Genomic DNA, 14004 nt, shown 5'->3' with positions numbered 1-14004 from the left:
ATGTTGCTACATAAAAAAAAGTCATTCAGGAATTTTGTAGATTCTATTTGTTATTGTAATACTTTACTTAATTTTAGTAATTAAAATTCATATAGATAATAAAATATTTCATTGCATTTACTTTTTTGTAGCTTTTTATATTCACGTATACATTTATTATAAAATCTATTTTTAACAAAATCAATAAGACGCCAGACCGTGTTATCGATCCAGTTTTGAACGACTCCATTTGCATTCGCCGCTTCACCATGTTCTGTGATTTTGACAGTTTCTATTCTTTTCAAACACGTGTTTACGTGATGTACGCACGTAAAATAATTTCTGTAAATAAAGGAATAATAAAATAATACAAAATGAGTTTATACAACTTCAAAAAGATCGCCGTCGTGCCTACGGCCAAGGTAAAGTATTTTTTTGTAAATGTCTTGCGTATTATAATTTCTCATGAATTACACAATATTGTATTTTAACCCTTAACAAATTTTAATTTTTAGGACTTTATTGATATAATATTGTCTAAGACACAAAGGAAGACTCCAACAGTAGTGCACAAACACTACAAAATATCCAGAATCCGTGCTTTTTATATAAGAAAAGTGAAATTCACACAACAGAATTTTCACGATAGATTATCGAGGATTATACAGGTATTTATAGATACTTATTACTCTTATTTCTTTTTAATCTTTTACACCTTCTTTATCTACCATGGGTGCGGCTAACTCCCACCCACCCCACTTCAATTCAATGGCTTCCCTGTAAAATTAAAAAATAATTATTTATTGAATAATAGGCAGGATCTACAGTTGTTTGTTACCTCTTCACGCATTATCTACTGAACCGATTGTTATGAAATTTGGTTTCACGGGTAGAAAACACACAGGCTACTTTTATCCTGAAATTCCCATAGAAGTGAAGCCCCAGGGTGCAGCTAGTTCACTATATAAAGTCACTTCACTGATAATAATTTATCATTTTAATTCAGTTTTTATACAAAAACGTGTGTTTTTGTATAAAAACTGAATTAAAATGATAAACATTGCAGACACATTGTTCACTTCTATCCTATTGTCAAGTCTATTTTTTAAAAGAGTTTATTGATGGTGCCCAAACAACATCTTCAGGTAATCTATTCCAGTTATGGAGCATTAGATTTTGGGGATAAATGTCAGAAATTATGGTTTTTGCGAGTGAAGGGTATCTGAGAGGGTAAGGTTCCCTGCCCAAACCCTATTTTAGTGCGGCAGTAGAATACAGTTCTACTCTACCATGCACACTTCTATTAATTTTTTTGGTTCAGACGTTAACAAGAAACCCTTAGTGTTGTTATGTCTATCTGTCATCTGCTTGTTTTTATTAACTACTTCAACCCCAATCTGGCATGAAGATAAGAGAAGCATGAAGATGACAGAAATGAAATTTTGAGTCAATCACTACCATCAATTGGTCAAGTCATAACAATCATCAGCATTCAACAATAGTGTGGAGCCAGCTTATGTGATATTGTGCAATACATGTAACAACTTTTTATGCAAATAAAGATATTGATTCATTGAAACTGATCCGATTTCTCCAGGAATTCCCGAAGCTGGATGATGTGCATCCATTTTACGCTGACCTGATGAATGTGCTGTATGACAAGGATCATTACAAGCTTGGGCTCGGCCAGCTCAACACCGCCAGGCATCTGATAGACACGTCAGTATTTTATCAGTAATTTTTCTTAACAAACATAGTGACTTAAGGCAAGGCTCTCCCAACCCTGTTCCACTGTGCTTCTCTCGAATAGGTTAATTCTATTATTGCCTTTCGGGTAACACCTGCCCATGTTCCAGTTAACAAGTTTGATTTTCTTATTCATTCATTCATAATGACTGTGTTATTGCTAACACTGGTGTTGGATTTTATTCAAGTCGCCTAAAGGCATCTGACATGACTTTTACGACCGCCAACTTATTGGAAGATTTGCTACATATGTTCCTAGAAGGTAACCAGGACCCAAACTGGATTGTGGCCTCTCTTGAGCAGTGGCGAGCTCAACATCACATTGGATAATATTTTTTAAACATTTAACAAATTGTAACATTTTTTCAACCTTCATATGATAATGGGAAACTTCAACTTTCAGGGAATAAAAGTTGAAGTTTTCATTATTATAATGGAATCTCCATTATATGTATAGCTATACATGTACTTGCAGTGTAGCCAAAGACTACGTCCGCCTGTTGAAGTACGGGGACTCGCTGTACCGCTGCAAGCAGCTGAAGAAGGCGGCGCTGGGCCGCATGGCCACCATCATGAAGCGCCAGGCCGCCAACCTCACTTACCTCGAGCAGGTACGCTTTCAATCACATTTGTCAAGTAACCTCTTTGTAGAAAAGGCTGTGGTGAAGTTTCTTGCGCGTCTTCTTCACCAGCGTTTTGATTTAAAGTAAATACTTTGTGTGACTATGTCAGCCTCATGGGGGCTATATCAGCCTCTAATACAAACTTATCTAGCTTATATAATGGTTGTCCACAAGATATTGTGGCGACATCTACCACGCCACATGCACAACGGCGCAGATGTAAAAAGTCGACCAAACGCAACTAATAACAAGCCACACAAGTGATCCAGGACACTACGGACAGATGGCACGAAGGTCGACTCACTATGGACAGCTAACAAGTCTAGACCGTGCAGATAGTGCGTTTTCGATTGGAAGCATAAATACAACCTCCGACATGACACCGTCTGTCGCGTGCGGTTCCCCAGGCGCAACACCAGCCTGGCGGGAAGATCTTCCCTTTGTGGCGGTCGAGCATAATCACCTAGCTCCCGCTACAATATAAATGGATTTAACCACCTGTGATAATGGACTGACCAACACCAGCTACAGCCATTGTATCTTTGGCTATGCCGCTCTCGGCCCTGGCAGAAGGCAAACCCAAGAAGTGCTGGCTTGATGTCGTCAAGGATGATATGAAAGTCGACCCTGGGCTCCGACGCTCAACGACTGATTTTACAACTGTTTGAATGAGTTTCTTTCGACGTTTCTTCGCAGCAGTGGTCTTTCCGAAGTGCTAGTAACTTTGTAGATTTGGTAAATATTGTTTAATTCAGGATATGACATGAAAAAGTGCCTGTGAAGGCCTAATTTCTGAATAAACTAATTTTGTTTGTTTGTTTGGGTGGAATCTTGCTACTCAATTTTGAAGCAGAATCTTCAACCGAATGAGCTGAAATTTTGTATACACATTTAGTTTGGATGACGATAAGCTGCGTCATTCTAAATCTAATATGGCGGACCATCCAAGATGGCGGAATAGTTATTTTTAATGCATTTCTACATTATGGGTATCAAATGAAATAATGTGACGTCTTCTATTTATATAGATTTAGAAGCCTAGTCAGCGATAACTAAAAATTAAAAAATTAAAATATTATTGCCTATCAGCCTGCCTAGGCTATGTGTCCTTTAGTCGCCTCGTACGACATCCACGGGAGAATACGGAGTGGTCCTATATACTATAACCAATGTATTTCCACCGCAGGTCCGTCAGCACCTGGCGCGGCTGCCGTCAATCGACCCGTACACCAGGACCATCATCATCTGCGGGTTCCCCAACGTCGGCAAGTCCAGCTTCATCAACAAGGTGACTTTACTTAACTATTTATAATATGGCGACTATGACAGTTGTTCAATATTCAAAGATTTATTTAAAAACTATATGGTTTTTTACACAGCTCAGTGCATTGTCATTGTTTAGCGCCCAATTGCTTTATTTATTAAGTGGCATCTTGTTATAATAATATTTATCTTGTCACTCACTCATCTTCGCGTGTTCCCGGTTGCATTCGGCGCTATGTCGCCGCGAAGCTAAGGGTCTGCGTAAAAATAAACCTTAAAATTGTGAAGCTTTACAGCCGGCCGCATGCCTGACGTTATCCCTCCTTAGAAAAAACTATTGTTGCCTATCACTTGCCAAGGCTGTGTGTCCCAGAGTCGCCTCGTACGACATCCACGGGAGGATATGGAGTAGCCTAAGGACTACGGCGGAACCACACGCCAATATATATGTCTTATCAATCACGCTAACAACTTCAGCTGGATTGCGAATGAAATGTGAATATGGTGGTATTTTTTTTTAATTTATCTTTGAAACATGTTGTTTTAATCGCGTAAACATTGGCGTAGATTCTAGAATATGTCGAAGTATTTTCGTGATACTGAAACAGTTATAACATAGCGGAACCATCATGCACGGAACTTACATCACATCCGGGCTCACAGATGTTCCACCTTGACACAGCGGAGTCTCCATCCCACACGATTGCTCGTTTTATACCTCAGTAGTAGAAATGGGGGGGAAATGACGTACGTCACATTAAGTAGTTATTAAAATAAATTAAATATAAATTTATTTTCAGATCACTCGGGCGGATGTTGAGGTACAACCGTACGCATTCACGACAAAAAGCTTGTATGTCGGTCATACCGACTACAAATATCTGAGGTGGCAGGTTAGTAATCTCATAACGCAGAAAATAATAATAATAAAAGTATTTATTTTATGCTAAATTTTTGTTTATTATAATTTACTTCATGTATTTTAGTATTTTGTGATTTATCCCCATTGATATTCACCAATATTTATTAAGGTTTTGCCCGCGGCTTCCCCATCGTGAATTTATCTGCAAAAGTGGAACAGACGATTTTCATACAAATTTTCAAGCCCCATTGTAGTAATTTGGGGGTTGTCTTTTGAAAAAAAAAATGGTAGCCTAAGTTCGAACAGGAGTCTTTAAACTTCGTATAAAGGATCTACCGTGTCTTGCGACTTCATATGTATTGTATATAAGTGTTTTATAATTTGTATGTATATTATATTCATATGATTCCAGTGTTGTATATTTATGTGATTTGAAAAAAAGGCGTATTTCCCGTGAGGCAGGTGATCGACACGCCGGGCATCCTGGACCAGCCGCTGGAGCAGCGCAACGTGATCGAGATGCAGGCGGTGGCTGCGCTCGCGCACCTGCGCGCCGCCGTGCTCTACGTCATGGACCTCTCCGGGCAGTGCGGCCACGCTCTGCACGAACAGGTGTGTTATAGTGTGTCACAGAAACTGGCAAACATATACGTCTGCATCGTTCAAATTCACAGTTGACTAAATTGAAAACAGCGCCCGTCGAAATCTTTTATGTATTTTTCGCTAAAAAATAAAATGGCGATGGTGACCTTGAATCCAATCTTTATTTACCTGCATATCCTTGTTCCAGATCTCCCTCCTCGAGAGCATAAAACCACTATTCGCCAACAAGCCCCTGCTGGTGGTGCTGAACAAGATGGACATCACCACTCCGGAGCAGCTGCCGCCGCAGCAGCAGGCGCTGCTGCAGGCCTTACAGGAGGACTGCGATAAGGGGGTGCTTGTCACGTGAGTGGGAAGCTGTTCCGTACTGTTCCGTACTTGTTACATACATGTTCCGTACTTGTTACATACATGTTCCGTACTTGTTACATACATGTTCCGTACTTGTTACATATCTGCTCCGTACTTGTTACATACCTCTGTAAAGACTACCTATATCATGTAACTGTCATTAAATTGAATCACCGTGCTACATGAGTTTGTATGTCAGTCTGACTCGTGTATAGTAGTTTTCATCGTCCATCACTTGCCTCCAATGAAGAAAAACATCGTGAGGAAATCTGCACACTGGTTGACATTTTAGTTCACAAATATGTACGCGACTACCTGCCACTAGATGGCGGGGTAGGTAGTTGTGAAATTCCTGTCAGATGCCTTTAGGCAAATTGAATAAAATCTGACGCCAGTGTTAGCGATAACACTCGATATGATGATGATGACCGGTGAAAATCTGTTCTCATATACCTGTTCCATCTAGCCAGCCACATACCTGTTCCAAACGTATTCCACTCTGACTGTAACATATTACTACCATCCAGTGAAAACCTGTTCCATGCCATGACAAACATGTTCCAAGTACATGCCTGTTATAAGTACTTATCATATTTACTAAGTGTTTCCTGTACCATAAAAATATGGTAATTTTTCTATATTTTTCCATTTAAAATTCTATAAAATGTCTGTTTGTTCCAGTGTGGACTCCAACACTGAATTATCCAAAGTGCCAATACTTCGGATGTCGACCAAAACAGATGAAGGGGTCCAAGAAGTGAAGATAGAAGCCTGCGAAAGACTTCTCGGGCACAGAGTCACCGAGAAGATGAGGACTAAGAAGGTGACACATTCTCATCTCTAGTTTAACGTATCTGTCGGTGGCATCGTAGCTCCCAAACGGATGAAACGATTATCGTTTCGTTTTTTTTATGTCTTGATAATTTTATTTCGAGTGTTCTTAGCCATGTTTCATGAGAATCGGTTCAGCCGCTCAAAAGTTGTAGCGAAATGAATATTGATAGTCGGGGTTTTTTAAATTTGTCTAACAGATAAACTTGTTGTGCACTTTGTTATCCTGTTGTGTAAATTTTAAAATTAAACTCAGGATTATACGCTTCGACTCAATCTATCGTAAGAGATCCATTCATGGGTTAAGTCCGTAGCTTATGCTTACTTATCTTGTATTAGTTTCAATTTATGTACTTACTAGCTGCGCCCCGGCGCTTCGCTCCCATGGGAATTTCGGGAACAAATACCCTGTGTCATTCCATGTTATATTCTACCCGTGTACCAAATGTTATTACAATTCGTCCGACATTGCGTGAGCAAGTACTAAACATTATATACGTACTTCAAACTTTTGCTTAGTATACCACTGCTTGACAGTTTTAGGTGTGTATACGATTACTCGCCATTAGGTCGTAAAAGTTGTGTCAGACGCCTTTCTTCATATTCGTATTCCACATGGCTGATGGTCGTGGTTATTACGTGGAATGAATAACTATCTTGGCATTATTAATGGAGTGGTTTGCCATTGCCTTCTCCATTTCACACACAAGTTAATAATCAACCGGTGTGCTGGTTTCCTCACGATGTTTTCCTTCACCGGAAGCAAGTGGTGGTCGATGAAAACTACTATACATGAGTCAGATTGGTATATAAACTTATGTGGCACGAGTAGGATTCGAACCTGGGACCTTTCGATCCACAGGCGGGCGTCTTAAACATTACACCACCACCGCTTCAGACCCCTTTAGGGGACTTCAAATCTGACACCAGTGTCAGCAACAACACAGTGGAAAAGGCTACAATGAGACATTTGCCGTCAGGTGGACGGTATTCTCAACCGCCTGCACGTGGCGGTGCCCGCGCCCCGCGACCGCAAGCCGCGCCCGCCCGTGCCCCGTCCCCTCCCCGCCAGCGCCCCCGCCAGCGCCCCCGCCACCGCCCGGGGAGAGGGGCACGCCCAGAGGAAGAGGAAGCTGGAGAGGGAGATTGAGCTGGAGGAGGGGGACGACTATGTACTGGGTAAGTGTTCGTTTTAGATTGGGAGTCGTAATCTCTTGCAGTAGGATGTACAGGTGTCTTTTGATATAAGCGTATGTCTAGTATTAAATATAGATTTGTCAAAAAATGTATGGTACTAAGTTTCAAATTCAATCCAACAGCAGTTTAAACCCGAAAGACAGACAGGTACTTTGATATTTATTCGTGACTAGCGGTAGCCTATGTTTTACTTCGGGTCATTAACTAGATCTATTGAAAATTCCGTGAATGCGTGACAGACAGGTTTTCGTATCACTATCACTACATAGTATAAAACGAAGTCGCTTCACGCTGTCTGTCCCAAATATAAATGCTTAAATCTTTAAAACCGATTTTGATGCGAGTTTTTTAAATATAATATTTCAAGTTTATTATGGTTCTACCCGAGCGCAGCCGGGACGGAGCGCTAGTCCATAATATTGGCCTGGATACACAAGTGAGGAGTGATTTTATTAACACTTATCCAATTCACCCAATCATAGAGTTCCTTCGATTATAGTCCAGAACAATTCACATCCTGGCGCAGTGCAACAGTTGCTCTAGACCGACACACACTGCTTTTTTACAACTATTGAATAAAAGATTCAAATTAAATATAACTTTAAAATTATAACGTAAAATTTGTGGTCGTATCAAAATTATAGTTTGAACGTTTCGGGAATTGTGATGATTCCTAAAATTTACGTGAGGAAGTAAGTTTTTGTAATCGAAATTATTATATAATAATTCAATTTTTATTATTGAACATAATCAAAAGGTGTTTCAATCTCTGTATTTTACGAAAGACACTGGATGTCTCTGGTTCGATCCTCGGTGAGGTCAAAATGGAAAATTATTTTTTTCCGATTGACCTGAGTCTTGGATGTATTATCTAGGTATATGTGTAAAGTAGCTTTTGCCCGTGGCTTCGCCCGCGTGAATTTCTCTGCGAAAGCGGAACAAACATCATTTTCATACAAACTTACCTTTCATTAACGTAATTTGGGGGACAATATTTGAAAAAAAAAATTAATAGACCTCAGACTCAAACATAAACTTAATGTTTTTACTTGCATACCAAATTTCATCAAAATCGGTTAAGCGGTTTAGCCGTAAAAGCGGAACATACAGACTTTCGCAATTGTAATATTAGTATGGATTAATATGGAAATGGATGCTCTAAAATAGAGTATCACACGTTGGAGCTAACTCAATATGTGTGATTGATACATATATAAAACAATGCAATGTTGTCTGCAGACCTGCAGAAGAACTATACAGAGATCCCGGAGGAGGAGCGCCACGACCCCATCCCGGAGTTCTGGGAGGGACACAACGTCGCCGACTACATCGACCTCGACATCTTCAAGGTATCTATATACAGTACACATTACCTCCGACACGCCCGAAACCCACGTAATCTGAACATTCATATGAACATAGTTTCCGAGATAATGAGGTACCAAACTTGAATTGAAACTATTTTTTTAAATAATTTATCATGTGACCGTCATTTTATCCAAAGAAACCTCATTAAAATTAAAAAAAATATATTTGTAACTTATAAAAAACATAAATATAATAACTTCTCATGTTCGTATAGTTTCACATTTTCATTGAATGTGACCCGCCTAAAATTAGATTTTATGCTCTAGAGCAAAAAGTAATATCGTCTACGTTAATTAAAAAGTCATACAAAAGTGCTTTAGAACAAAAAAGTAAAATCTTAAGCCAGCTTATAGAACAGTACTTACAACAATATTAGAATGCTTATCACTACATAATATAAAACAAAGTCGCTTCCCGCTGTGTGTCCCTTATAATGCTTAGATCTTTTAAACTACGCAACGGATTTTGACGCGGAGTTTTTTAATAGATACAGTGACTCCAGAGGAAGGTTTATATATGTAACATGCATAATATTGCACCCGTGGGAAGCCGTGGGTCGCTAATTATATATTGTTGTCAATTTCCTGGCAATCGATGTGAAAAGCAGTATACTATACACCTCGACACTAAAGGAATATTTCACCATCGTGTGTATTGTGTCTTGTATGTTTCTTTTTCTCTTCAAATTATTTTTTTGGCCCACATTATTCCAATTATCTTTCTCTTGTCGTGTGTGTTATTGCTGGTGTCAGATCAAATCGCCTAAAGGCGCCTAACATGACTTAAACGACCACCAACCGCCATCTAGTGGCAAATAACTATCGACTAGTGTGTAGTGTAACATTTAACTACTAACTGTTTTTGGAACAGAGGGGTTAGAGCAGGTTTGCGTTTCACTTTTCACCAGCGGACCAATCACGTTGCGCCATTGTGACGCAACGACAACCACACTGCAATGTGATTGGTTCGCTGGTTCGCGTCTCACTTCGAATCGATTCGATGGTGAGAAGTGAAATGCAAACCTGCACTTCGCCTTCAGATTGCGTGACTCAAGTAATAGCATACTTAACGTAGTGAGCAAAGACCTGACGAGCCGGATGACGCAGCGCGGCGGGAGCTGACTGCGACACTCGACGCGACTGGTGACTTTGTACCTAATTATGAAATAGTACTAATTTTATATTTTAATTCATCATTGTACAAATATTGTATGGTTTTTGACATTAAAAAATATTATAATTGTTATTTCTCCAAAGAAATTAGACGAACTGGAACGTGAGGAAGAACTCCGCGAGTCTGGCGGCGTCTACTCTGTGCCCAAGATCGAGCTGGACGAGACGATGCTGGAGATCAAGCGGCTGGCGCAGCAGATACGGTGAGCCGGACACTTCTGTTGTCATCATTATGTACATATATATATATATAATATAATGTATAAGACCTACATTTCTTATTTGACGTGTTAGGAGAAATACTGCGATGAAGTTGGTTGCGCCGCTTCTTCTTCACATGCGCTTTAGTCTGCGCTGAAGTCCGCGGTGGACTTCGTTTAAGTAATTTTTTAAGGTCAATAAGTATATCACACTAAATTGAATATTTTTGAATTTTATTAATATTTTAACGAAAGGAAAAAATATGAAAAACTATTTTCCTAGACATGGGACCTAGCTAAATCGACTTTTTAATACATAAGACGGCGAACTATCGTCAAATATAATAATACTATATACCTACTATTTTTCATTTGATAGTATAGGAATAGCATATAGTGTTTCACGCAGCATATTACTATCGTGATTTCTTATTTTTGTTAGTATTTTTAATAATTATACTGGCAACTCCATTGAGTAGTAATTACATTTCAAATAATGGCAATACAAACTATCACAATGACATTGACATGACAGATGTATTGAAATCTACCAATCACAGACTGACGTATTCTCTAAAACAACCAATCAAAAAGAATTAGATTCTGATTTTTGGAGGGAAGGTTGTTGTCAAAACATTAGAGTTGGTGCGAGGTGAAAAATAGTACTAATTATTCTAGAGTCGAATGTTTTGCTTTTGTATTTAAGCCGTCGTAAATATTGTGCAATTGTAGAAAATGTATTGACATTAAATGTATTGAGTGCATCTCTTGCATATCTTTGATAATCTTATGATCTTTGATATCTTATAATATGGTATGTCCGTAGTAAACCCACCTACGTTTTTTCAGTAAGTATGTATTACACAGTTTAAAGATCCCTAGCTTTGGAATTCACAAAATTACTGAGGCCCGTCTAACTTGGTATAGTGAAGATAATATAAAGAAGAATAGAAGAGAATTAAGAAGAAGCCAATGAAAAACACGTCTCGTGCTCCGAGCCGCACGAATGCGACGCATGTCACAGAGTTTTGTGTCGCTTTCGTGCAGCTTTAGGAGCGCGCGACACCTCTGCGAGCGAAGTCCTTGGAGAAGATTTTTATTTCAAGAGAATCAATGGATACGTTTTTATTCAAGATTTATGAAAATTTCCGTGTCTTATGTATTTTGTTGCTCTGTAGCATAATGATATTATTAAGCCGGGTCCGCAGCGCCATGTTTTCGTGTTAGCTAACACAAAAACATTGTTTACCAACCGATTAGACGCGGCCTAACAGTTAGAAAAATAATAAAAACATGTTTTCCAAACCGAATGATAGCATCCTTCGCGTTCGCCTGCGGGGAGGGAAGTGACTCATTTTGTGTTAGCGCTCACTGAAGAAAGTCGTAGGGCAGCACAGCGCAATATGGAGTACACAGATATAACAACAGTAGGCGCAGCGGACGGGCTGTTTTCCTAACTTGTTTTTGTAACATGTTTTGTGCCAATTTTCTAAATTGGCGCCGCGGACCGGCTTTACATTTACGTATTTTCCTTGTGTTTATTTGTCAGTAACGGGGTACCGGGGGCGCCTGGGTGTAAAATGTCATTTATAAATGCATTCACTTCAATTGATCAGTTTTATTTGTAGTAAGATTTAGAAATTTTTGTTCTCATTGAAGTATAATTAAAACGCTTTCTGAATCCAATACAAGCCCCCATATATTTATTACACACATATGAAAAAATGTATCTAGTATGAATTTGTTTTGTCTTCTTGTAATGGGTGATGGATCATGTTAAGCTCCCTCGTTCGCGACATCGCAAATCTGGTGGCAGCTGAGCCTCAGCGGTTGCACAGCTTTGTTAGAGCAACACCGAGCTGAGCTGCAACCAATGTGTTTCTGCAGTTCACATTGCATGTTAGGTTACGTTAGTTTGTTACAAATAATTTTAATCATCATGTTTATTTTATTTATTTATTTGATTCACCATTAGTTATTACAATTCTACATCAGTACAATAGGCTAGTTGATAAATTTTTGTTTTGATGACTATTCGAAAGCTCTTATAATAGTAGAAACACCAGTGACAAAAATATAGTATGATGACAATAATAAGATCACCAATTTTTGCACTTCTCCAAACGCTCCACATACTAAAAGACACGAACGGATGGTTCGCAGAGCGTTTCGACCGCTGCGGCTGGTGACGGTTACAAAATTTTAATTTTTTATAATGGTCGAGTTAATTTTTACGATTTCCAACCAACTTGAAATCGGTAAACGTCGTAACTTTAAATAAATGTACATAGAAACGTAACATTGCAGCAACAAGAAGGCGATCCTGAAGGACGAGTCCCGCCTCAGCAAGCAGTCCACGAAGCCCGTGATGCCGCGCACCGCGCGCGCGCGAGCCCGCGGCCGCTCCGCCGCGCGGCTGCGGGGGGAGATGGAGGAACTTGGTGAGGAACTCTTCTCTCATCGTCTCAGCTAACACAGTCTGCCGCGCATGGAGGTAGAGAAAATTCACAACTCCACCGAGAAAAATAGAAGAAACTTGGTGAGGAACTCTTGTTTCGGTTCAGCTAACACAAGTCGTGGACAAGCGTGAGCCGCGCTAACCGAACTGTCTGCCGCGTAAGTAAATATGGATACAATCCACAACTCCACCGGGTAACTCTGAGATGAAGAGACTTGTGTGAGGAAACATTGCAGACAATAAAGTGTTTTTTATATAAATTTCATTGTACAAGGTCAAGTAGACAACGCATGCGACCTGGTGTTACAGGTGTCCATGGGTTGCGGTCACCACTTACCATAGGATGGAACGCGTACCTGTTTACCTGACTGTTCCATCTAATTACGTAGAGAATACATTCATCTATATTCCAACTAGTTTAAATAATTAGTAATTTAGAAATCCTCATTTAATGTAATCTCATTCTCCCTCTCATCTAAGCGTCTTCCCAGTTGCTTACTCAGCCGTTAAACTTCGGCTCCCAATGCTTGGTTTCCTATTGTTTCGTACGTTTTAATATAACTGTAACTGTTAGTTCGCCTCTTTCTCTTTCCACCCAAAGGTTGGCTGGAAGGAATTGCCTTGCGATAAATGCGCCTTTGCACTCATTTGTGTTTATATACCTCGTAACTTATGACTTTGATGAAATCTTGATTGCGACGAATCTTGAATCCGCAGGCGTGGACATGTCGGACACGCAGGAGGCGCACTTCACGCGCGCACGCGCACGCTCGCGGTCGCGGTCGGCGCCGGCGGCTAAAAAACCGCGCGGCCGGTCGGTCAGCAAGCCGGCCCGAGACGAAGTGGGGGTTAAGGATGTCGTCGTGAGTATAGCTGTTTATTTTGTTCTTTTTAGCAAATAATATATACAGCCTTGTGCGAGGGTTAATTTTTAATTTAATTTACAGATGCAAAAGAAGGTCAAGAAATTGGCGCACGTGGCCATCTCGAAGAAAACCAAGAAGATGGGTCTCAAAGGAGAAGCGGACCGCTTCATCGGAACCAAGATGCCCAAACATCTGTTCGCGGGGAAGAGAGGAGTGGGAAAGACCGATCGACGATAAATATTATTATATATATTTTTTCAGCATACTGCCTTGTTTCAATACTTTTTCGCCACAAAATGTATTTACAAAATGGTTTTTGATTTATTATCCGCTGTTTTCTCTGTGTTTCTCACGTGAGAAACTGCTTGTCATTTCAATAGTATGAAGGCAGATACATAAAAGTATTCATCAGTGTTATTTGACTCTGTAAGGGAATTTATTAAAGAAGTTGTATATGAACATGTTTGTTGTAATTGTTCAACCAA

At 39.7% G+C, this 14004-nt stretch overlaps 1 protein-coding gene across 1 annotated transcript; it reads left to right on the top strand.

Moving 5' to 3' along the window:
- The first annotated feature begins 244 nt into the window (after positions 1-244).
- Positions 245-13978, top strand: Non1 (Novel nucleolar protein 1). Its single transcript, XM_053765462.1, has 15 exons — positions 245-401; positions 495-647; positions 1577-1698; positions 2201-2336; positions 3535-3636; positions 4412-4504; positions 4936-5085; positions 5264-5421; positions 6109-6250; positions 7239-7437; positions 8695-8804; positions 10080-10198; positions 12503-12636; positions 13371-13516; positions 13601-13978. Exons 1-15 carry the CDS (start codon positions 354-356, stop codon positions 13754-13756), a joined length of 1968 nt encoding a protein of 655 aa, XP_053621437.1. The 5' UTR covers positions 245-353; the 3' UTR covers positions 13757-13978.
- Positions 13979-14004: the final 26 nt, after the last annotated feature.

Source organism: Plodia interpunctella, chromosome 27 (assembly GCF_027563975.2).
Source record: "Plodia interpunctella isolate USDA-ARS_2022_Savannah chromosome 27, ilPloInte3.2, whole genome shotgun sequence".
Lineage (NCBI taxonomy): Eukaryota > Metazoa > Arthropoda > Insecta > Lepidoptera > Pyralidae > Plodia > Plodia interpunctella.
Note: the sequence above shows the minus strand (reverse complement) of the source record. Positions and strands in the feature narration are given on the sequence as shown.